Source organism: Hydra vulgaris, chromosome 12 (assembly GCF_038396675.1).
Source record: "Hydra vulgaris chromosome 12, alternate assembly HydraT2T_AEP".
Classification (NCBI taxonomy): domain Eukaryota; kingdom Metazoa; phylum Cnidaria; class Hydrozoa; order Anthoathecata; family Hydridae; genus Hydra; species Hydra vulgaris.
Genome location: NC_088931.1, coordinates 65,568,326 through 65,595,548, shown reverse-complemented (window position 1 = coordinate 65,595,548; position 27,223 = coordinate 65,568,326). Strand labels below are relative to the sequence as shown.

The 27,223-nt window shown below is 27.3% G+C and overlaps 1 protein-coding gene and 1 long non-coding RNA gene across 2 annotated transcripts; both read right to left on the bottom strand.

Moving 5' to 3' along the window:
* Window positions 1–9,689: 9,689 nt before the first annotated feature.
* LOC136088452 (uncharacterized) lies at window positions 9,690–10,105 on the bottom strand. Its single transcript, XR_010642173.1, has 2 exons — window positions 10,032–10,105; window positions 9,690–9,912 (listed from the first exon to the last, which is right to left on the bottom strand). It is a non-coding gene; the product is annotated as an uncharacterized LOC136088452 (long non-coding RNA).
* An 11,982-nt stretch (window positions 10,106–22,087) lies between these two features.
* LOC100211917 (ribonucleoside-diphosphate reductase subunit M2 B) lies at window positions 22,088–26,323 on the bottom strand. Its single transcript, XM_065814158.1, has 5 exons — window positions 25,983–26,323; window positions 25,612–25,875; window positions 25,206–25,516; window positions 24,708–24,978; window positions 22,088–22,373 (listed from the first exon to the last, which is right to left on the bottom strand). The coding sequence occupies exons 1-5, from the start codon at window positions 26,124–26,126 to the stop codon at window positions 22,200–22,202; spliced, it is 1,164 nt and encodes a 387-aa protein (XP_065670230.1). The 5' UTR covers window positions 26,127–26,323; the 3' UTR covers window positions 22,088–22,199.
* Window positions 26,324–27,223: the final 900 nt, after the last annotated feature.

Sequence of the window (27,223 nt, the reverse complement as noted above, 5' to 3'; positions counted from 1 at the left end):
GCTTTGTCGTTCAATATCAAGTGCCTTAGCACAGGTTCCTGAACAGCACAGATTCTTTGCAAAGTATGAGTCATTAAATCTTTTAAAGGAACTGAAGCTGAATAGTCCTCCACTGTTATGTTTGCAGGATAACATTTCAATTTTGCATCTCTGACATCATTGTAAGCGGGGTAGATGTTATATTCTTTCTCCAAGTCTCCGCTTCTAATCAATTGATAGGAAGCTTTTGTCAGACTTGCATCAATTATTAAAGCCAGTGCTTCGTCTGCTGAATATTTAGTTGCTTTATCTGTATTTGATATATTTAAAACATTCTTGGCAGCAATAACAACAGATTCATCTCTAAATTTTTTATTAGCAGCAAAAAATAATTCATTGGATGAATGAGATTCAATTAAACAAGATACACGCCGTTTTTTAGTTTTATTAGAACTATTATCAAATGCAACTGGTTTTCGACCACGTCTACTTGCAGTTGGTTCATTGTCTTTTTTTCTGATAATTAAATATTCATTAAGCCAGTTCACAAACTTCTTTTCAAAATTTTTCACAGTATAATTTGCAGATTTCCACTTTTTTTTATACAAGTAAACAAATCGTTGAACAGCATGTCTAAAATCAACGTCTTTAAAATCAGCAAATTTTGGCTGAATAAATTTTAATATATCTTCAGTAATATTTTGTTTTGAAATACTAAGATTGTTTTTTTGGAGAAAATTATGAATGTCTAAGTTTAACAAAACCATATCTAAATAATTATTGTAACAAGTATTTTGTATTTAAAAGTAAAATGTTATAATATAAATGCCGCCTGGACTACTAATACTTGTTAGTAATTAAGTTACTACAAGTGTTAGTAATTAAAATTAAAAGTAATTAAATTACTGTCAGTGTTAGTAATTAAATTACTAACAACTACCGAAAATATGTTGTTGCTATGTTATGCAAAGTAAGGTATCCATAGTAACCAAAAAAAGTTAACCTCATAAGAATTCTGAATCTCATTTTAATACATACCCCCAATATTGTGTATTTAGCGCAAGTAAAATACTGTTAAAACAACGTTAATGTAAAAATGAGTTGTTGCTATGCAAAATTTAGTACCATAGCAACCAAGTTAAAACATACATAAAATCTGAACGGGGATTTAAGGGGACGAGCAATCAATTAAAACTCGATTGAAGCATCATATAGCTCAAATAAATATAAGACAACACATGGCAAATTGTGGTAATTATTAGTTATTGTGCGGCAAAAAATAAGTTTCTTAAGAAATTTTTTTTTTTAATCTGTGATTTTCAAAGTATAACTGAGATAACATGCTATGACAAATTTATTTCACACATTGGTTTTTCTTATCTCTAAATACTCTAGAATAACATGTACTAATTTTTTGTTTCAAAAACGTAGATGTAATTGAAATATAACACAACGTTGATGTCACCGTTAGTTACTTATTTATAATTTTTTTTTTTTTTTTTTTAATCTCAATATTCAAATGCTTAGAGTCCTGGTAACTAAGGGATTTAATATAAATAAATTATCAATAAATTTCTCCTAATATATGTAGATACTAAAATTAAATAGGTTTTCAAGATTAGACAACTAAAATTTTTCCCATTTTGTCCACCTACTGGCCCACTGTGCACTGATCAAAATTATCAAATATAAACTGAATGAATATGACTATATAAAAAAAAGATACAAATATAGAACTATCTTCTCGATTCGAATTTATTAAATTACATGCCGATTCAACTCCATTTTTTCTTATTTTATACAACTTTAATGGGGAGTCAAAAATGTTTATCTATTTCTTATCGTTGCGAACAAAATAGCGCTTGAACCGAAACTGATATAAAAAATAATTTTAGCACTATCTTGTTGAAAAATTAATTTTTATTCCGATGGTATAATTTTTATGCAACTTGAACTTAAAGTTAAATAAAAAAGTTAAAAAAGTAAAAAAAAACTCTCTTTTCTAATAAAGCGTCTATCTTTATCTATTATTTATAATTAACTTAGTTAATTACGGTTTAATTAAAAATGAATTATAATGTTGTTTGTCAATATAATCATCACTCACTTAATTCAAATCAACTCTCTCACTCCATGATGTCAACTGAAAATGACAATTGATTTGAGAGACAATCACTGAAAAGGCTGTGATCTTTTGTGATCTCAACACTCAGAGATTACAAAAATAACAACAATAAAGGCTTCCATGGCTCATGTACAATAACGGTACTCTAAAACGAAACAGAAAGAATGATCGTGCATGCATTTCAATTACTTGGTGAATGGGGTTATGGTTTAACTCAAAATAAACTCAGAGTTGCCCAGTGGGCACGGTACGTTTTTAAAACGTTTTTTAGACGTTTTTATAAGGTTTAAACCTAATAAAAGCGTCCAAAGAACGTTTTAAAAACGTACTGTGCCCACTGGGTGTTAACAAGACCAAAAATAGCAAAGTCAAGGCCAGATGTTCTAAGACAAGACCAAAGCCAAATGTTCCTTATTCAAGACCAAGGCAAAAAGTTTCAAGATCAAGACCAAGAATTTTTGTTATATATATATTTCGTCATCTATAAAATAAATTATTTACAATATTTTTAGTTATGATGTGACGGGAGCAGGCAGAAGACAAAAATCTTATCATCCAGCCAAAATATTACAATCTCAGTAAAATAATTTTAAATACTTTTAAATAAAATTCTGAATACAACTTAAGATTAAAATAAATAAAATTTAAAGATAAGTAATGATGTAAAGAGTGATATCGCTTCCTAACACCAGGAAAAGAGAATAAAATAAAGATTGAAAATAAAATAGAATTTGAGATTGGTCATGACAAGTAACTGTTTTTTTACGATACTTTTAAAAGTTTGAATGTAGTTTTACTATTATTTGGGAGAAATGAGTTCCACAAATTGGCCCTCGGTATGTTATTGAGAACTCGGATTGTTTTAGCAATGTTTTTGGTACCTTATAATTAAGCAACGAATGCTTTGTTTGATACTTATGATCTTTAATAAAGAAAAGGTTGTCCTAATATTAGAGTGGGTATTTCAAAAAAATATATATAAACTTTACAAAAACCTGTTTGAAAACAGGATTTTGCAAAGTTTAAATTTTTTTTCGTTTTGGTAAGTTTTTTTTTTTTTTGAAGTGTTTTTCATACAGCTTTTGTTTTTTCTTAGAAGATTTAATAAGTCCTTTCGTAATCCATGGAATTTGAAGGCTTTTAAGCATGGTTTTGATTTCCTCAATTGGAAACGCTTTGTCGTACGCATTGTCGTACGCATTGTCGTACGCATTGTCGTACGCTTTGTCGTACGCATTAAAGAACTCGTTGTAAAAAAACTCATACCTTTTATCTTTGTATCTATGTAGTTGTTTCCAGTTTATTTTGAGCAAATAATTTCTAAATCCCTTAACATTAAATTCAGTAATCTGCCTTTTTATTTCCGTTATTACTTTGCTTTATTTTTCTTTTTTATAAAAATCAGATATAAAAAAAAATTGGAAAGTGGTCGCTTATATCGCTTTTTATGATTCCGCTTCGAATGTTTCATGTTATAAAAATGTTAGTAAAAATACTATCAATGAGAGAATAAACATAAGTACATAAAAATAGAAAACAGAACACTTTTTTGTATAGATTTTTGTGAATAATATGGAAACAAATATGTGTGGAAAATTACTCGTCTTCTAGATAATCAAAACAGAATAAAAATGGTTAGCAGAAGATAGTATGGCTCAAAATGAGGTTTTGAGTTTTTAAAAAAACGCAATATCAAAAAACGCAGACCAGATATTATACTGTTTTTGTGAGAAATGTAAGAGTGCTGCTACATTGACTGATTTATACCTACCCCAACCCAAACCCTCAATCGATGTAGCAGCATCGCCTTGTATGTTTTACCTAAATTAGTCGATGTTGCAGCTTTCCTATACATGTTCTCATTATATCAATATAATGTCTGGTCTAAGTTTTTTGAAAGTTAAAAAACCGCGTATTGAGCGATAATATCTTCTGCTTACCAAAGAGATATAATAGCTGGAGGGAGAACAGAGCCGAAAATGATTTCAAACCCGATATGGTGTTGTATAATTATTCCAGCGGCAAGTAAAAATGGAGCTTTCGCAAAAAAATGAAAAATTTTTGCAATGTAATTTGTAAGTTTTGAAAGCTGTAATCAAAGTGGAATAATTTCTTAAAAGTTTATTGGAAAGGTTTTTGACAACTATTCGATCAATTAAGAAGTTAAATACAACAAAAATTACGATTAAGGCGAAGTAATAGTTTCTTGCACACCTCATTTATCGGTATAAATACCAAAACTTTAGATAATCTTTACTACCTGTTTGAAACTCATTTTTGCTTGCCTGTTCAGCTCTAGGTTTGTTACATTCTTTAAGGATGTTCTTTTGGCCAGACAATAATTAAATCCCTCTAGGCTTTTATTCTGTGTTGTAGTATTTTTGCTGGATTTAAAAGCAAATTGCTTTTTTCTAAATATAGAGATATAAAATACCTGAAAAAAATACTACCAATTCTTATCTAGACATTTATTAATTCAATTATAATCTAGAAATTTATTATTAGTCTTTCAAAAGCCATAAAATAAATAAAAACATAAAAAAAATAACAATAAACTAACACTAAATATTGTTTACGAACTTTTTATACTTTTATGTTTTATTTGCAATGCTTCAATAGGGTACTGTTTGGCTTTCGTCAAGCATATATTGAATAAATTAAAACTAAAGATTTTGGGATCGAAATGCGGACAAACAACTCAAAAATGTATAACAACAACAATCCAAGTTGTTCAGTCTTCAATACAAACTCTCAATAACTTTTTGAATTCTTGTTTAGTGTTTGTGAATTTTTAATAGCTAATTGCAATGAAAGTTTTTATTTTGATCAGTTAGTTTAAATTTGACATTTTAAAGCCTGATTACACCAAGTTCTTACTTTTATCAGTAGATAGTTTTCTTTGGCAATAAGTGAAATTTAATAAAGGAAAGAATTTAATGAATCTTAATACCCTCAGGATGGGTATATTTTCCAAAAGTTAACTATTTACCTCTCCTTCTTATTAAGCACTTGAGAGCAAACGCTTTAACAAAAAGAATTTGAAAAAGTCATAAAAATATTAACCAGCTCTCTAAACATTGACTGTTAAAATAATATTTTTAGAATAAAAATATATTTAGTTAATAAGTATATAAATTTCTATTTAAAAAGTTGCGACCAAATAAAATAAGTATTTACAAAAATGTTTATAAATTCAATATAAATCTAAGTTTTAATTAATAATTTTTAAGAAAGCTAAAATTTTAACTCTAAAAAATTTGTTCAAATAGTTTTTAATATTTTAAAATTTATTTAAAATATATATTTTTTTTGTAATAGTAATTGTATAAGAATTACACAAAGAAATCTTTATATCCACATTTAAAAAAAGTGAAAAAATTGCAATGAGCGACAAAACTAACAAAATAAATAAACAGTCAAATTTGTAAAAACAAAATTTAAATTTTACAAAGATGTTTAAGCACACAAGCATTGTTAAAAATTTAGAAATTACTTTGTAATTGGTAAACTTATTAACAATGCTTGTAACATAAACTAATTAAGATGCTAGTGCCAATAAATAAAGCATTACTCTATCAAATAATCCGAACTTTGACTGAAAGTTGATAATTTTCTGGTCCAAAAAAGTCATAAAAGTAGAAATCTGAGTTCATTAAATCAATAAAATCACATTTTTCAAGTTCGTATAATAATGAACTAAATGATACAGAAAATCAACGATAAAATCGTGGCTGTTTCCAGTATTAAAATCAACAATGCTGCATTCTGTATTTATATCAGAACTAATAGTTTACAATAACTATTAGTTCTGATATAAATAACATAAATTATAAAATTATAATTAAAGTTTGCAAATTTCTTTGTTATAATGATTATACATATTATTTGCATCTATGTTAATATTATTTTCATTCTTTTTGACAAGAAAATCTACAAGATGTAAACTTTTAGTTTAAATATATAATTTCGAAAGCTTTATTTTTTTTTTATCCTTTTCTCCAAGTTTGTCATCGAATCTTTAGTAATTCCTACTTTTTTAAATTACATCAGCTAGCAAACGTTTAGCAAGAATCTGACGAGAATAAATCTTAATAACATTGTTTTATTGCACTTTTATGCCTATTTTCTTCAGAATCAGTATTAGGTTTTCTTGCATTTTGTATTGTTTGTCCGCATTTCGATCCCAGAAAGTTACATACCAATAAAAATATGATCCCAACCGTGTCTTTAAAGCACTCGTGTCTAATTCATTTTTTGAATTGTGAAGTTTAAAAATTAAAAAATTTCACTAATTTAATTTATTTTATCATAAAATAAATTAATTTTTTATAAGTGATGAAAAGGCATTGTTCAGAAGCAAACGGGTATAGCACGTAACTTTGTAAATTGCCCTGAAAATTTTGTTTAAAACTCTCTTTTGCCAAATGATTTAGTAAGGCATCAGAAATGTTACAAGTATTTTACAGATGTTTCTAAAATTGAAAAAGCCAGGAAAAGAAAAGTAATAATACATCTGAAAACTTTAAAATAGAAAATAAAAAGAAAATTTTAAATTGTCATCAGTTAATATTTCAACAAAATCTTCACTTGTGTTGCAGCCATTTTGAACTATTTGCAAGTATAAAAATTTTTACGAAAAAGGTTATCAAAAAAAAAAAAGAAACTTAATCAGACCTTTAATGGTGGTTTATTGGTGGAGCAGCTAAAGACAAAAATGATGAATTGTTTATATAAAAAAAAGATAAGGATTGTGATGGTTTATCATAAAAAATTTTGTAATGTTTTTACAAAAGGTTATAAAGTTTTGATATCATATGGTAAATAAATTACAGCCTATACTTCGTCAATGGAAGAAGTTTCAAATAGATAAAACAATGAGGTTTTTGTTTACTTATTGAAGTTCATTTAAAAAAACTATGAAAATATGTACTTTTTTATTTTTTGTTAAAAAACGACAGTTTTTAGCCATAAATTTACGATCATTTATGATCGTCACGATGTTTATTGAAGGGGAAGTTGGGGTACAGTGGATCGACAGTGGTACAGTGGTACAGTGGATCGTTGGAGTACAGTGGATCGAGGCGCACAGTGAATAAGAGGCATTTTACCAAAAAATAGAATTTTGTTCATGTTGATAATGTAATCATTTTATGTGCTCATATATTAGCCATCTTTATTTATAGTAGTTATCACATAATTTTTGACTACCGGTTTTTGGTTGGTAATTTTTGATTTTTAGCTAACTAAAGTAAATTTTCTTACCTACCTTACGTTTGTTACGGAGATCATGGTTAAAATAATTTTAAAAGCTGAAGTTTTTCATTCGGATTTTTGATATTTTTGCTTCCTTTAGTGGTTTAGCTTTTCTTTTAACAACACTCATGTCCCAAGAAATTAACAACACTCATGTCCCAAGAAATTAGACTTAAACTTAATCTGTTATGGTGGGGCACAGTGAGTCGGGGTACAGTGAATAGGTTGATTTACTATGCACTATTAATGATCATTTTTAACAAACAAACTACTTCGAAATGAATTTATTAGTTTTAAGTTATGAGTAATAATATTTGAATAAATTTTTTAATATTTTTTAATATTTTTTATAAGTTTCGTTATCAATAAATTTTTTTTTTCTTTTCAATTTGCAAAGTGACTATTTTTTCGATTTTATACTAATCTAATTAATAAAAATATGTCAAAAATATAGTGAACAATTTCTTTACTCCCTCAGCCTCATAGCTATTTAGCTAGCCCCTATCATTAATTCACAGCTGTGTTCATTGATTCACTGTGTCCCAGTAATGGGACACAGTGAATAATGTGAAACAACTTACTTTGAACCTTTCTGTGAGGCGTTAAATAATAAATATTTAGATTTTAGTGATTTATTATCATGAAGGATATATATCTCAACCTTTTGGCTTGAAAAAAATAAAATAAATATTTAAACTTTTGCTCAGTTTAAAAAATAAAGAAATCCGATCCATTGTGCCCCAACTTCCCCTCTATCTTTTTTACGAAAAGAACAATGTATTTTTTACCTGATGATTGCAAAATGCATGAAACTTTTAGTAGTAAAAATCATGTATTTATTTTTTTTAATCTCGTCTTAAAATCAATTATATATATATATATATATATATATATATATATATATATATATATATATATATATATATATATATATATATATATATATATATATATATATATATATATATACATATATATATACATTTATAATTTTTAGACTCTTTATGCCAATTATTCAAATGTCTGAGCATAACAATGCTGAGCAACCTCGACAAAAAAATAATGAAGAACAAGTAGCTGTAACAAGTAATTCAAACGTAACAAGTAACACAAAATTACACAAAACAATTACGCACAGAAATGTTACAATATGAGAATTTGATGTGACGAGAATGGTTGTGCAAAGAAACATGTTTACCAAAGAAATATGTAGTTAGTGCTAAATTTTTTTGTTGCAAAAATGTAAAAATTTTAATATAGTTTCTTGAATATAAGTTATTATTATTATGTATTTCTCCATAAAGAAAATATTTACAAAATTAGACTTGAATAAAATGTGTATACACGGCTGGAGCAAGTAGAAGACAAATTCAGTTTTATCACCAAGTCCCTTTAAAACAAGAATATAAATAACATAAAAAAATATTACCGTTATCACAATGTAATATATGCATAAAATACAATTCAAGTATAAAAATACTTTTTATATAAAAATAACTTTTCTTTTTTTTCAAACTTTTTATTAAGATTTCACTTATTTAAAAGTTTCAGAAAAAGTCCCGTTCGTTGTCAATGATCAAAAGTTTATTTTTTATTTTATTTTTAAATTGATAAAGAGAAGAAATTTTTTTTAACTCATTATCCAATAGCGTGTTCCATAGTTTAGGTCCTCTGATTGAAATACGTATGTAAAACGTTTAGATTTTGTCTAATTTACGTTTAAATCTAGTCTAATTAACGTATATAAAGTGTTTAGATTTAGTCTTTGTAAACGTATATTAAACTTTTAGTTCTTGTCTAATAGTCTCTTTGATTTAGTTAACGTAAATTCAATTTATTTAAGTTTTAAAACTAATATAAATTAAAATTACGCTATCGCCTTTTAACTTTATATAAGTAATATAGCATTATAGGTCTTGAAATTTATAAAGAAGATATAGTTATAAAAGTAATGAAATTTATATATAAGATATAGTTATAAAAAACCTAGTCTTATTTTTTATAACTATTGTAATATGATTATATATTTTCATACCACACTACTTATACTATAATTTTATTATATAAAACTATATATAAAGTTATAAACTTATATAAAACGTTTTCATATAGTGGGAGTTAGAGGGGATTTTAGAGAAAAAATGTTTGTGCACTATACTTGTTTATGTTTCGATATTTAAGAAAAATTAAATGATCGAGCTTTTTTTAAATTTATATATATAAATTTAATATATATATACTAATAGAAAATAAAAGTTTTCATTAAGATTAAATCAATCCTGATTTAATCTTAAATCCTGATTTGTAACCGCAAAAAACGAGTGTAAAATAGTTAGCATTCTAAATGTACATTCATAAATCAAAATTGGAATTACACAGAACAACTTTATATATATGGAAGATTTTCTGAATGGAAGTTTCTGAAATATCCTGCGCCATCCATGTTTATTTTTGTCTTTAAAAAATTAGTAACGTCGCGACATAACATATGCAGAGGTTTTTACCAGCTCACCAATTTTCTTTGGCAAATGTAACTAAATTGAGCTAAAATACATCTAAAATAAAAAAATATATTTTTAGTTATTAAACCTCTTGATAATTGCAAAGATGAATAACTACTGTTACACAATCATACTAGCGTTTACAAAATGAATTTAAACTGTATAAAACTTACGAAAAATGTTTTTGCAGCAGGACTTTCATAACAAGAGACCAGCAACTCATACTTTTTAACTGTGTCAATGTCGCTATTAATAATTTCTAAAACATCGGAGTTTATTGATTTGTTGGCATTTAGAAATGTAGATTGTTGTGATAAGAACTTTTTAATTATCTATGAATCTATGAATTATATTTTTAATTATCTATGAATTATATATAAAAAATCTATGAATTAAAATGGCGCACCCGACACTCGTTTATTATTTTTTTTATCAGTCGTTTTGCTTTCAGTTGTTGTAAGGAAGTAAATCTTGAAAATACATTTAAGTCTAATTTAATTAATTAGCCAATGAAGAATAATTTTTTAATAAGTTTTTTATTTCGTTTTAATTATGTCTATTTAAACCGCGTGACTTAAGCTGTTATGTGAGTCTTCTGACCAATGGCTATATTATTGTAAACGCTTGATCGACGTTCATTAAACGTCGATCAAACGTTTACAAGTTTGATTAATATAAGTTGTTATCCTAAACGTTTGATCGACGTTTAATAAACGTATATATTAAAAAATTTAAAGCGTAGGTTTTAAATCTATAAATGTTTACGTTTAATTAAGGTTGATTAAAGGTTTACAATATTGACTAATGTAGGTCGATATTCTAAACGTTAGAATATCGACCTACATTATATGTATAACATATATACGTTTACTAAACGACGTTTAGTAAACGTATATATAAAAAAGGTTGAAATATACATTTCAAATCAAGCGTCGATTTTTAGTCAGTAATAGGTCGCTAAACGTTTTATCCATTTTTCGACCGATTTTGACTAAATATTGACCTATTCTGAACCAATCTGTGTTTACTGGGTATCTACTTTGAGCATAAATATAAGAGTATGATATAGATTAAGTTGAAACACATTGAGTATTTTAAATTTATCAAAAAGAATTTTAGTGTGCGAGAAGCGATCCACATTTCTTATAATTCTTTCAGCGTGTTTAATTAGAAGCTTTTTATTTTTAGATACGTTAGTGCTGTACAAGCAACGTTGGTGTAATTTAGATAGCAATGAATAAAAGAAAAAAAAAATGAATTTCAAACAATATTAATTTAACGACTGTTTGGCTTAATTTAAAAGGTCTATACTTTTTGAGATCTTATTTTGGATTAAACGTATGTGCTCCTTCCGCGTTACTTTTTTATCTAAAACTACGCCTAGAAACAACAAAGAACGCTCTCTTTTGACATAAGAGTTATTAATAAAAAGCGTAGGAAGTTTTAAGGGAATATTGTCTTTATCATAAAAACGATGGAAGAAAGTAAATTTTGTTTAAAATGCGTTTGTATCGTCGGAAAATAAAGTTGAATTCAAGATATTGGAAAATTTACTCAACTCATTTATATAAATGAGAAACAAAAGTGGTCCTAGAAATGATCCTTGGGGGACTCCGCAGTTAATTCTCATTAAATCTGTTTTTACGCAATTGTATAAAATGCATTCTTTCCTATTCTTTAAATAACTCTTAAACCAATCTAAGTTAGAATTTATGATACCATAATTTTTAAGTTTATATAGGAGAATATTATGATCTACGGTATCAAAAGCTTTGCTTATATCAATAAAGACACCTAAAGTTAATTTTTTTTTCATCAAAAGCTTTAAATATTTCATGTACAAGATTAATTATTGCGTGATCGGTCGAATAATCGGATTTAGACCCGGATTTAGAATTGTTTAATGTAAAGAATATTATTTACATTTAAGAAAGAATAAAGTCTATTATTATACTATACATTATATGCTATATACTATACATACATTATACTATACACTATATATTATATGCTCCAAAATCTTGGAAAAACGATTAAGAACTGAGATCGATCTGTAGTTGGAAACATCAAAAAGATCACCTGTTTTAAAAATTGGGGTAACCTTTGCACTTTTTAGTTTTTCAGGAAAAACTCCATGTTTTAAAGATAAATTAAAAACATGTAAAAGTGGTATTGTTATATATTTTAGTGATTTAAAAATGACATTACTGCTGACATCATCTAAACCTGAAATTTCATTAGGTTTTAACAAAGATACTAAATTTAATAATCCTTACTTTGTATGTTCATGATTAGGCATAACAGCATTATTTGATGTCATGTATAGTTTAAAGCTTATTTGAGATGGTTCAATTTTAGCAACTAAACTTTTACCGACAATAATAAAAAAGTTATTGGGCGATTCTGCCACCATAGATTTAATAACAATTAATTTATTATCGAATTTGATATTTTTTGGCAGAACATTTCTGTCTAAATTTTTCTTGCCAATTACTTCCCTAGTAATGCACTATGTGTTTCATGAACCATTACTTTTTATTATTTGATCTGAATAGTAATTATTTTTTGAACGTCTCAAAATTAACTCAAATAAACGTTTATAATTTTTATAGTTAGTTTCATTTTCTAGTGTTCTTTTTTTAAGATATTTGCAATATAATTGCTGTTTTATTTTTGAAGATTGAATAATTCCCTTGTTATCCAAAGGCCTAAAAGAGTTTTTTCTTTTATTAACTTTGCAACTTTGGGAAATGCTTTATTATAATATTTAAGAAACATAGCTAGGAAGATATCATAGGCTTCATCAGCATTTAAATTTAATAGAGTTTCGTCCCAATTTTCAAATGATTTAAAACCATGAAAAGATTTAATATAGGTATCGATTATTAGTCGTGTTGTTACTTTCCTTTTGTGAGAATAAGACTCATTTCATTTATTTGATATAATAAAAATCGGAAAGTGATCCGAAATATCCGTTTTAAATATTCCAGTTTTTATTTTTGAAGTAAGAAATTGGTAAAAATTTAATCTATTGATGTTGCACTATTCTTAGTTACACGCGTGGGTTTATTGGTTAATGGAATGTAACCAATAGAATTCAAACAATGGAATACAACCAATAGAATGTAACCAATAGAATGTAATTAATGGAATGTAACCAATGGAATGTAACCAATGGAATGTAACCAATGGAATGTAACCAATGGAATGTAACCAATGGAATGTAACCAGATTGAAAAAAGACATTAAAGAAATTATTAATGTGCTTAATAACGTCATAATCAAAATTGTTCAGGGTAATGTCTAAGATAAAATACACACTTTTATTTAAGCTTGATTTTTTTTAATTATTTTTTTAATGTGGTCTTTGAATGCATTAACTTTTCCTTTAGGCGGTCTATATATTGCATGCACAATGATATTTCTTGAGATTTTGCTAATGATTTCCACGCATAATGATTCGTAGTCATTATTGGTTGACCTTAAATTTTACATAAATTGGTATGATAATGAAATAATAATAAATATACATAAACCCTCATCTTCCTTGCCCCAACCTCTAACTTGGTGAACCACATTGTAATTAGGTATTTGGAAATTTGAATCGCTTTCAATATTTTTATCATGACTAAATGTTAAAAGTATGTTAAAAATAGCCATGTTAAAAGTTGTATTAAAAACAGTAACAAAAAAAAGTGTGCGGTTTTATCAGAATGTCGCCTAAAGCCGCACAATTTGTATTTCTTTACATTTATTATCTTCGATAATTTTTTTTAAACATATATTTATATAATCATTTCGTCGATTTACTATCAATACCTTCTATGTCCTTTTTTACAAAATTTTACAGGAGACACATAATAAATACAATAGACCCACCAAAATGATTTTTTTTAATTGAGTTTCATTAATAAGCGTAATTACTAATAATTAATACACAAATACTAATTTTTCTTGCAATTTAATGGATTAAATAGCCTAAAAAAAGACTTAGAAGGTTTTACACAGATTTTTTGTGCAGTTATTAAGACATAGTAGGTTTTATATTTTTTTATTAATTTACAAAATTCAACGTATTAAATTAACTTTTACAAGATTAAGTTAATAATACACAAAAAATACATAAATGCAACTAAAAAGTTTAATTAAAATAAAGAATAACGTTGTACTTAAGTAAATATTTGGTTAAAATTAAGACTAAATTGCACTTTTTTTTTAATGTAAAAATTTATTAATCTTCAAATCGTAAGTTATCATAAAAAATAAGATAATCTACAGGAATTAAACTTTTTATTTCCTGCAAATGGTCATATGGCTTTTTTTAATGGACCTAGGTAACTTATATAGAGGCGTTATTGTAGCATTTACAACAGTTTTGTTTCTTGTATTGCGCTTTTCTAAACACTTCCATTCATCATCAAATCTAATTTATAATAGATTTGGCAATCTGGTCTATACTGAATGGCACGTAAATCCGTTACAGTTGGATCACCAACTTTATAGCCTGCACAAATTGATGTGTAATATCGTAAATTTGAAAAGTCTTTCAAGAAAATATATCCCAGATACTCAACTTCATAAGGTTTAGGTTTTGTTCTCGCTCTTTTTAATGCGGACGAATAACAAGCAGGTGTTTACATGTCCCTATTTTGAATGCTTCTTTCAATAGCCGAATGCATGCTGTTGCATTCCATTTGTGTGTGTTCGGATACTAAAAATTTTTGGGTGATAGTAATGTTTTTTATCTGGGATAGATATAATAGAGAATTTGCAAGCAGTGAATTACAATTTTGATAGTTGCATCCATCACTATATAAAATTACTTCTTCACCAGGGAACACTTTCGATTTGGTTTCAAGGAAACTATACAAAATAGAAGCAAATTCATTGGATGTAACTCCACCTTCTCCTTCCTGCCACAAATAACAATAGCCATCTTTTGTTTTTAAATTGAAGATAGTGTGATTGTGAACTATTGGCTTTTTCTTATAATAAAGAGTCGATGCTTTCAGTATTGCACTAAGCAATATCGCTTCCAGATCTAGGGTATATACATGTTCAGCGTAATTCTTGTCGACCTGTTTTTCTTCTCGTGCTCTTATTTTGCTTTGAATGTGTGAAGTATACGCTTCCTTTGAAGTATTGCTACACTTATATCGTATATACAAATCACACTGATCTTTCTTAGGGTGAAAAAAAACTCAAATTGTTGTTATCAAATTCTTCATAAAACACTTTGATAGATAAAATTTGTAGGTCACTGTCCTTGCAATACTTGGCATATTCTTTGTATAATGCCGATTTAGATTGCCAGATAGGCTCTATATATAATTTACTTGAAGATGCTCGACAATAGCGGGACTCCATTTTTGGAAGAAGGAAAAAAAATTGTTGTAAACCTTTTTTTTTCATTGCATCTTTCTTACTAATACTTTTGTCTAACTTTGTTGGTCTGCTTTATGCATAGCCCAGTTATGTAAGATCCATGTACCTATACATAGCGTGTTTATAAACATTTTTGTACACACTCGAACTCGAACGCCGTCTCTTTTAAGGAAACAAAAAAACGTATTTGAACGGCGTGATATTTCATTACCTTGATTTTTTTTGTTTTTTGGGGCAACACTATCGACTAAATTAGCTACGTAAGTTCTTCTATGAGACCAGTTAAATTCTTTCCAGAAATGGTAAAAATTTTTAATCTATTGTCTTTTGTAAATTTTCTGCATTTTTGTAGTTTTTGCACTTTGCTTACAGTTGCAAAAGGGTTTTAACTTTCTTGCTTCTCTTTTCTGATCAATTACCCAGTTTCATTCTGCGTTTTTTTTAAATCCATAATATTCCTGTCACTTTTTCTCTTTTACTTTTATTTTTTTCTCTTTACTAATCTTTCTTATTTATCCTACGTTTTCTTTTCCTTGCGTTATTTAGTCTTTTTTTCTCAACTTGTCTTTCTACTTTTTCTTCAGTACACTCCTTGTTGGTATCACTAGGAATTACACTACTACTCGGCAAGTCATTTTAATTATCTGGTCCATAATAACCGTTATCAAAAAAATTTTCTGTATCTACAATATTTGTTTTATTTAAACAAATTTCAGTGGTACTTTCAGCACAGGAAACCGCCTGAATTTCTTGAACAGAATCAAGACTTTTTGCAAGTACAAAGGAACTACAGTTGTCCTATTCCAAATTTTTCTTGTCTTGAAAGTACTGTGATAGAGATTCTTTTACACTAAAATCTTCAGCGTTCGAAAAAATATTTTCTGCACAATCTACAGTTGTGGAACGGAAAAAATTATTATGGTCATTTATATCTGAATTTTCTGAATTTCTCAAAGTAATAACAGCTAATTCAATTTCGTTATTAAGGTTTTCTATACAGTCAGTCTCATTATTCAGTCTATCAGTTTTCTATACAGTCAGTCTCATTTATTCAGTCTATCTGTTTTCTATACAGTCAGTCTCATTATTCAGTCTATCAGTTACGATATTGTTGCTATTATGATCGATCATCGACAAAATACGACGAGATCTGGAGTTGGGATAGGCAAACTGAAAATAAAAATGAAATGTGTAAGCAACTTTTTAATAAAAAATGAATTATCAAACTAATTTAGTACTTCAAGTAATTCAAAAAATAATTCTGATTAAAACTACTGTCTCTTTTAAAATAAACAAATTAATACTCAAAAGCTTCTATGTCTCGTTTAAGTTATATTAAAATTAAAATTGCAATTAATAACTATAACTAGTTTAAAAATTCAATAAAAATTACTTACCTCCATTTTGGTAGAGTTATCCATTTTACACTTTCAAATCACAGCTAACACACTCAAAATACAATAAATTTGTATGAGCTAAATTTCTAACCTATGATTTTAACATATATTTTAGACATAGGAGGTTATAAGTAAAACAATTATGTGTCTGTCGGTAAGAAGGTTTTGACCATAAACAAGATTCTATTCATTGTTTACATAGTTTTAAAGTCGTTTATTAATTGAATAAACATTATTCCCATTGACGAATCAAAAATATTAAAGATAATTATGTATTCTCAAATATTAATTACCGTAATCAACGATAATATCCATTAAGCGTAGAGTAAAATGAAAAACTTGAATCACCTCAAATTTTGTTTTACGGAAGAAAAATGCATCTTTGAGATTTAATTATGTAATTAAAGTTATGTAGACATTAAATGTTTAATTTTTGGTAAGAATGGTTTTGTGCACATTTTTACAGGTTTTTTGAGCTAGTGAGAACATTTCAAGTACTCTATTATAGAGTACATTTCAAGAGAGAACATTTCAAGTAGAGAACATTTCAAGTACTCTATTATAGAGTACATTATAGAGTACACAAAAAAGTATATAGAGTCTATATATTTTTTTCATATAAAAGCGTATACCATAAAAAACAAATCTTTTATCCTAAATCTCTTTATATAACTGGAGATGCGTAAGTTATCGGACAGAGTAAAAACGTCAACAACTCATTTATAAATGAAAAAAAACTATTATTTTTTTTTTTAAATAAAGTATTTATCTTTTAATACAAATAAGTTATTTTTTAAATGAAAAAACACCACCATCTGCAATTGATCTTAATTTTGCTCTGACGCCTTCCTCAAGCGACTGTAAAAAATTTTAAATCGATTTCTTGTAGTTTTAATTTAACTCGATCAATCAAAACTTGCTCTGTTGAAGCTTGCCAATCTCTCTAGTAAATCTTCTGTGCCAAATGTCCCCGAAAGCTTTCGATTGGTCGTGCTTGAGGCACATTTGGGGGGTTGGATTCTTTATCAACATAATAGACATAATGGTCCATTCAATTTAGAGAATCTTTAGAATAATGAGAACTTGCTAAATCTGGCCAAAATAAGTAGTTAAAGTCCATGACTCTTGTGAATGAATGAAAGAAGCCGTTTTTTAAAACATTTATCAATATACATTGATGAACTAATTGCTACAGCCTTGGAAGTGCGAAATAATGACTTGGACATACCACGGTCAGATATGACTATCCACATTAATAATATTTTTGGAAATTTCTCTTTGCCTATAAAACGAACACTTTCTGGGCATGTTTTTTGGTTGTTTGTGTAGTATCCAGAATTTCCAAGCATGTTGTCCCCTGCAAAACAAAAGTATTTTTCGTCATGGATGACCAGAAGCAATTTTGTGTTATAGAGTTGGTTAACTAGTTTCTAATTTAGTTAGTAGTAAGAACACTAGTCAAAAACTTTTACCAGTTAGTTTATAAATTTAAGTTAAAAATTCTGTATGATTCATGTTTTTTTTATAACAAATAAAGCTTACATAGTTATATACATTCTTTATTTATCTACTCCTGTTTTCAAATTCTTTAGCAGCGTAGACATTTTTTTAAATAAAAATCTTTTTATTTAAAATAGAAAAGTTTTTTATTTAAAATAGAAAAATTTATTTTAAATAAAAAACTTTTTGTTGATTTTGAAAAATTTCAATAAATGGACTTGTATCCTATTCGAAATGACAAGTTCAATTCTACAACTATTAATGAAGATGTTTAATATAATTCTACAACAACTAATGTAGACGTTTAATGTAGGGTCAAATCATTATATTTCAACCAATGGCCTGTGGGTCACCATCTCTGATTTACCTGATTTTTACATATTGTTATATGTAAAAATCAGGAAAATCAGAGATTGTGTAGATAGGTTAATTTTTAGAATTCCAATTTCAACGGTTCAGAATTTATAGCCTTAGAAACATGTGGCCTCCGTCAAAAAATTATGACCTCCTCAACTTGGGAAAAACCCTTAAAGTTGCTAAAATAGGCCAAATTGAAACCAACTGTAGCATTTTTCTATTCATCCACAAGGGTGTACAAATAAGTTTTCTGATTAGCTACTACTGTCAGTAATAAATGTGCAAAGTATAGGCAGCTTGTTGCAGTTTAGAACTCAGATATATTAAAAGCAAAATGTCCACTCGCGTATTTGTTTTGATCTAAGATTAACAGCATATAAAACCATTAGACCCAACTATCTAAAAATGCAAAATTATAAACTTGTCAAATTCAAGCAAAATATGCCAGGATTTTAAAATAACCTTTTTTTTCAATTATCAACGGTTGAATGTGTTAAATGTACCGGTGCCCCTCTAATCTGCCAACTAGCCTATGTGAAGGGTGCAACTAATTAGAAGTCATTTTTTAATAAAAAGAAAGATATGGTTGGTTGCCCTCTCCTTGATCTGGTCTTAATAGTAATAGGGGCTCAAATAAAGGGAGCAGTAACTTTTTAGAGACCTTCATTGTGGTTTAAATGAAGATCTCTAAATTAATTTAGATATTTAGATACTTAATATCTAGCTAAATTAATTTTAAATTGAAAGCGTTATTTCAATAAATTCTATTTTATTATAGGTGGTCAGTAGTTTGTATGTGGTCTAGACCCTACCCCCCCCCCCCCTAAGATGAGGGTGAGGGGGAGTGAGGGGAGGGGAGGGATTTGAAGTGGAAACAATTAAAGGGGGAGGGGCAACCAACTTACAAAGATACAAGCATTCATTTTCTAAAATGAAACATAAATGATTCATTTTCTAATGAATATACAGTTAAGGCCATTATTGCATTTTTTTATGCTTTTACCATAAGATATACTATGTGGGCCAGATTTTCCTTAACTGTATATTCATTAGAAAATGAATCATGTTTGTTTCATGTTAGAAAATGAATGCTTGTATCTTTGAAAGTTGGTTGCCCCCTCTCCCTGTATTAATTGACAAAAAAGAGGTGGTTATATGATCAAGATAGGCATTTATGGAGAAGATGAGTTTTTAAAGGTCTTTATGAATATATTGAATATACAAATTAGTGATATAACCTTACCGTTTAATTTTGATTCAAAGTTTCTGGTAAGTTTATAGTTTTAAATCTATGAGTAAATTTTCGTTAAAAAAGATATTTAAAGACTCTTGGAAAGCATTTGGTGGATTTGCACTTATTGCAGCACGAGAGTTTACAATTAATAACAAAAATATTCTTCTAACTGCTTTTATTGATAAAGATAACTCGCGTCTTATCCAGCTGTAGTATCTGGAAGACACTTAGTGATTTTGATACTTCAAGTAGTAAACTAAGATTGGCGCTATTAGTTGCATCTATTTAATCTTTAGAACTATTGTTTCAAGAACTATTGCTACAGAGCTATGTTTGCATCAGGTTGTAGTTTGCGCCAAGATGTAAAGAAAAAGAGGCTTAAGCTGTTTTACAATTATCAGAATACATGAGTTTTGATTTGAAAAATAATTTTAAACCAAAACTTTAATACTATTATAAACACAAAAAGGCTTAAGCTTTAGGTTTTTTTATGATGATGTAGTAGTTTCATGAAGTATGAAGTAAAGCCCTGGAACTGCATGATACTACATTAAATTAGTAATTGGGTATGTGTTTGATTTTTTAGTGCATAAAATAACTTCAGACTGCCACTTTAGGTGTCACTATTAACCAAATAAAAAATCCATAGCACCACTAAATTTGTAATATAAAAATGATCAATGTGGTAATAATGAGAGTAATTCGATAAATTTATTACTTTTTTCCGGTTTATACTTTATTATGGTTAACAAAATATGTTTGCTAAGCAATTTAGGTATCCATAGCAACCCAAAATTAAAATAAATTTCACCATTGAAACCGCAATCCTCAAACTTGTAAACAGTTCAAAAATGGTTCTTAAATCTTTTTTACATGACGAGTTATTAGTTTTTTCCAGTAAAAGTGAATTTTGTCCCACTGCACATTCATAGAAAGAAATTATTTATGTTTTACTAAAATTTTATATTATACAAAAAAGGATTCTTCACAACACTATCAAAAAATTATTGATAAATGTTTATTAAATAAATCAGTAGAAGCACAAGTAGACAAACAAATGAGGTATATATTTTTGAAAATTTTGAAGTATTGTTTTCCATGCAAATAATTACGCCCTCATATATATTATATATGCTAAATATTCATCCACAATTAAAATATGATTACCTATAATTAGATAGCTATAAATAAGTTTGTTGGTAAGTTCTTTATTATTAATTAACTTAGTTAAGCCCTATTTATCAAATTAAAAATCAGCGTATTTCATTAAGCTGATCTCGTTTTTAACCCATAAATTTTTTACAGAAAAAGCATATTTAGTTTTGAAAAAAAACTCTTTGGATAACAATTTGAAAGGGTGAAACTGATTTATAGGAAAGTGTCTAATATCTTGCAACAAGGGTTACATTGTCATTCAAGAATATAAACTATGAGAATTGTCAAAAAGCTCTAGACTTGACTACTTTTACAGAGAAAAGGCAAACAGAAATTTGATCTAACTTTTTAAAATCCTTTGACGGTCTCAACAACTTACAAACAATTGAAAAAATTTTCAAAAATTTCACGAGAGGTCACCGAAATTACAAAGCAAGTACTCTCGCGTGCTCAATACAGGGGTGATAATTGTTGTTCGGAGCTAATAAACGGGGAGCTGTGTGGCGTACCCCGTTTATTAATAAAAATTAATAAACGGAGTACCCATAATAAGCTTGGAGTGAGTGGGAAAAATAACAAACGACCTCTCCCGCGTAAGTTTTTCTGCAACAGATCAGCCAATTTATGGACTAGCTCGCCAAACGAGTTGGTTAACGCAGAATCAGTCAACAGCTTTAGAGCTGGTCTTGATTTCTGGATAAATAACAAATTCAAGCAATTCTCATGGTAAAAAAGCTTTTCATAGGCCTGTGGCTTCACCACCTAAATCACAACGACTACTAAAGCTATCCAATGAATATTTTTAAATTTATTTTGACTAGAGCTAGTAAAAAAATTAATAATGGAGCAAATATTATCGAGTGATAAAAAAGATCAAATAATAATGAATGATTTAAAGAAAAAACATTGTTAACGGGCTTTATGTTAACTTATATTAAGTATAAAATTGGAAAACGTCTGAATTGAGGGCCGTCAATGACTTCCGTTTCCCAAAAAGATTGTTCTTTCGGCAGAATTTCACTTGACGTTAGGAGGTATTGTTTATGCTGGTTAAACTCAAAAACTTGCAAGAAATTTTAAAATTTTATGTTGAAACCCTTACACGGTTAGAAATGCATAATAGAAAACTTTAAAAAAAATTTAGCTTAGGTCATAAAAACAGCTACCTAATACTATCGAAAACAAAATAAAAAACTAAAAATTTAAGACAAGCTTTTTATTATTTACAATTAAAAATATTTGCGCTATGTCCATAAAAATAATAAATACTGAGATAAATAAGATAAGAAATAGGAATAACCATAAGCTATGAATCAAAAATCTAAATCATCTAGATCAGAAAATTTAAGATTTTTATTTGTCATTGTATTGATTGAGTCCATGACACCTGCCTTTTGGTAATCTGATACACGACTTTCAAAGAAATTTGCCTTCCTTGCTAATGATATATTCTCCATAAAATCAAAAGGATTCTCAACATTCCATTCCTAAAAATGAAATAATCAAAATAAAGATAATTTAAAACTTTTAGACTATTAGAGGTCGGCTTCAGGTCAGCAAAAAATTGACATAAAGGTTTTACAATAAAATATAGAAATGGGGTCAGCAATTTATTTAACCTCAAACAATAGGTTGGCAGCGGTTAGGTTGACATTGCTAAATGCCGACCTTAATTCCAAGGGCTGATATATATATATATATATATATATATATATATATATATATATATATATATATATATATATATATATATATATATATATAATGTAAGACTTTTACATTATAAATATAGAATATATATAAAAAAATTTCTGAGTTTTTTTATTTAAAAAAATTATTGAGGTTTTAATCCATCTTTTGTTGCACACTTAAGTAACAATTTTTCTGTAACAGCTATTACTAATAGCTTTGAGAATATATATCTAGGCACAGTTAAAGAGATCTAATGTTTACAATAATTTTTCAGAAAACATAGTACCTATTAAAATATTAGAAATATCAGTAAAGCAATAAAATAAAAAAGCTCAGTGTTAAATACTACATTCTTTTTTTTTCAATGTAAAAAGTACAAAACCATCTATTCAATAAATAAAAAACCAAAACAAAAAAAATCCTAGACCATGCCAAGGTTTCAGGACACTTTTTTAAGACATTAGATTTTTAACTGCAAAATTTTAATTTTTTCTTCTTCTTTTGGTCTTAAACACTCTTCTAATGGCATAATTTTTAAGATACAAATGGCATACAGAGCATTAGCCAAGAAAATGTTACACATTCATTTCTACAGTATTGGAAATTTAGATCATTGTTGTCCCTTTATCCCCCCCTACTTGGTTCCAGTGCAACCTACTGTGGTTTAGCTACAGAAGAATCTGCAAAAAAACCTTTTTATAATTCACATCTTCATTTCATGTTAGAGGACCTTTAAACGATAACAAAACACTTTCTAAATAACAAAATAATTATAATACATTGAAACCATGTTAATTTTGAGCATATATTATGTCCATTATTTTTAAAGTATGTTTGGGATCATTTTCCTGTTGAAAAAATATAACATAAAAATAAAACATTCCTTGTTTCATAGATATTACAAGATCCAAATGACTTATTAGTTTTGCTTACAGCTCAACATTTTTTGTTTTAAGATCATTAATATTTGCACACAAAACACTTTCTGATTTGTTGCAAGTCATATTGAATTACATTCTTTAAGGAATATATCACAATTGAATTTATTTTTAGTTTGTTTTAAAATAATAATGTGAATTAAATAAAGACAGTGATAACAGTGAATTAAATAAAGACAAAAAACCGAATCAAAAATGTAACAATTTGGTTTGTACACCTTGTTTAGTCCAAAGAAGAATGTAGTTTTTTTTTTTTTTTTTTTGAAGCAAAACGCAACTTAAAATTGATTTATATGTTCTAAATTTTGCTAAGAATAAACTATTCAGAAATCATTGTTTAATTGATTTACAAATTTTTTTTTAATTTTTGATTATTTTATCCATCATATTTTCTTCGCTAAATAATCTTGCAGAAAAAAATCTAAACAAGAGAACGACTGACAATTTGAAAGAACATAATTTCACATAAAGAAAATGTTTGTTTTTAACAAACTTATATTTATTTTTTCCAAAATTATTTGTTTTATTTTCTTATATATAACTTAAATGACTTTAAATAAGTTATTAAAATTTATAAAATATTTAAAATGTAAAATATTTTATGTATCAATGGGTATTTAGTAATCGTATTTTTCTAAATAATAATAAATAACGAACTTTAAAGTATTTTTTAACAAAAACTTATCAGTATTAACTGATTAAATATAAAAATCACATGATAGTATGCTGAATTTAATAGGATATAATATTCCTTAACATTTTTTAAAACTAGTTTACTCACAACAAGGCAACCACTATTATTTTGGGACTTTTATGTGTAAGGAAAAAACTTAAAATTTAAATTATCTTTACTTAAAATACAGGTTATAGACAACTTCATTCCTTAGTTAAAGTTCCCTTCTTAATAAAAATACTTTTTTTTAATAAAAAAAAAAGTATTTTTATTAAAAAGGCTTGTTTACAATATATTTATTTTAAGTTAATTTGATTTATTAAATTCAACTATTTTTTTGCCTGAATTGGCAAATACATAACTTAAATGCAACTCTGAACAACAAAGATACAGAAATCAAAGCTTTTTATCTGACAACTGCTAATTTTAAACTTGGAAGAAATATTTAAAAATACAAGTTTTAATATTAATTTTAACTACTAAATACTACTTTATATAGCAAACAAACTTTAACTCACCTTTGAATAACCGAGAGCATTTATTAATCTATCAGCACAAAATTCAATATATGTCTTCATAAGGCTTTTATTCATTCCTAAAAGATCACAGGGCAAAGACTCAGTCAAAAACTCAATTTCAATAGCAACGGCATCTCGAATAATTTGTTTTACTCGTTCTTCAGAAGGCTTATTTACAATATGTTTATACATAAGACATGCAAAATCACAATGTAAACCCTCATCTCTACTGATCAATTCATTTGAGAAAGTTACTCCAGGTAAAAGATTTCTAAATAAATTACATTTAAGTCAAATAAATTAATGTTTAACCAAAACTTTATATTAAGTAAAAAAAAATTTTTTTTAGGTTTGGTAATTAATACCCAAGTTGACTAAGTAATACAAATTTTATTCAGAAAGTTCACACTCCTTCTTTACCAATTTATTAATTTTAATACTGATTCTTAAACAAAGGAAAAATTTTAAGATTATAGAAATGTTATAAAAACTCAATACCTTTTTTTAAGCCAAAATATAGCTGCAAAAGATCCTGAAAAAAAAATTCCTTCCACTGCAGCAAACGCAACAACACGTTCAGAGAAAGAAGCACGGTCTTTGTTAATCCATTTCAGTGCCCAAACTGCTTTTTTTTGAACACATGGCATGGTTTCAATTGCATTAAATAAATTTGACTTTTCTATTGGATCTTTAATGAGAGTATCAATGAGTAAAGAATACATTTCGGAATGGATGTTTTCAATTGCAATTTGAAACCCATAAAATGCTCTTGCTTCTGGTAGTTGAACTTCTTGACTGAAGCACTCAACCTTGTATTCATTATAATTATGTTAATAAATTATTTTATAAAAACTTAGTAATAACGAAATTAAAATGAATGCTATAAACAAATTAAAAGCCTTACAAGGTTTTCGTTAACAATTCCATCGCTAGCAGCAAAGAATGCAAGGACATGAGAGATAAAATACTTTTCCTGAGGCTTCAGTTTCTCTTCCCAATGAACTGCATCAGCAGCCAAATCAACTTCTTCAACTGTCCAAAATGAGGCTTCAGCTTGCTTATACATTTTCCATATATCTTTATATTGAATTGGAAATAAAACAAACCTTCGGGAATTTTCTCTTAATAATGGTTCATCACAATTTTCATTTGTTGTCACATGAGGTTTCTATAAAAGATATAAATTTTGATATTAGAACTTTTACTAATAATTCTTTGATTTAATGTTAAAAATCAAATTTTTTTAGAAAATTATGTAATTAAAGTAATGCTTACTGCTTTTTTAATCTCTTCGGACAAATGCTGCATTGGTTGTTGATTTTGTTTGTATAGCTGGGCAGCCAACTTAGCTTTTGGAGTTAAATTATTATCATTAGTATTTTCATTATTTATTAAGTTCGTGTAGTCAGATAAAGGCATTTTTGCTTGTGCGATAAATTCTTAATATATTAGCTAAGTTAGCTACAACAGAACACAGAGAAGTAAGCAATGCCTTTTTAACGATAAAATGGTAACGAAATATTGTGAAATAAACAAAATTTTGTGTTTTTTATAATCAAAATGCTTTTTGATTGGACAATAAAATAATCTTTACGTATTAAATTGCGGTAAAACGCGCACTTTTTTTTCATTATTCTGCTAAAGCAAAGAAGATATTTTGAATAATACTATTTTGCATAAACTGTTAAATATAAAGTTTTCATACAAGTATTATTAATTTTTAATAAAAACTTTTAATTAAATTTAAGTTAATTATTTAAAAATATATAAAAAACGCTTTTTATTTGGTTAAATAATGTATTACACATACATATATATTATATAACTTTTTTAACATTTTATGCAATTTAAAACTTTTTATAAGTTATGTAATATACAACCTTTTATTGTAAAAATATAACGATCTTTTAAATAAATCTTTTCAACCATTATTCTTAAAAAGACTAGTAACCATAGAGTCAGGACGCCCAGAGGGGGCGGCCACTGGGTACATTATACCTAGGCACGCGGACCAAGGGGGCACATGCGACCCTCACTAGAGATTATATTAAAATCAATAGTCATAGAGAGCACTACTGCTTGGAGAAATTTCAAACAGAATCTAAAATAGGGTAGCCTGTTGTATCTTTGACCACTTTTTGCTTTAAGGCGTTTTTTGCGTAGTCTTTTGAGTAAATTTACACCATTCAAACAATATAATATTCTCACGTATTTTGCTCAAAAATTATACTTAAGACTTTTTTTTCATTCAACCAAGAAGTATCTTTTTCCCGCGTTTTAAAAAAAAGAAGTCAATTGGTCAGAGGTACAACACATACATTGTACCTTTGACCGCAATGTTTCTTTGATCAAAATGTTATTTTTAAAAAATCATGCAATGTTTGAACCTCTTTAACATTTTAGCTTGTTATATATTATACAGCAACTTCTGGTCTACCTTATACCAATAAAAAAACAAATCTAACTACTTTGTAATCAATCCTAATTGTCTAAAAAAAAATTAAAAAATCAATCTT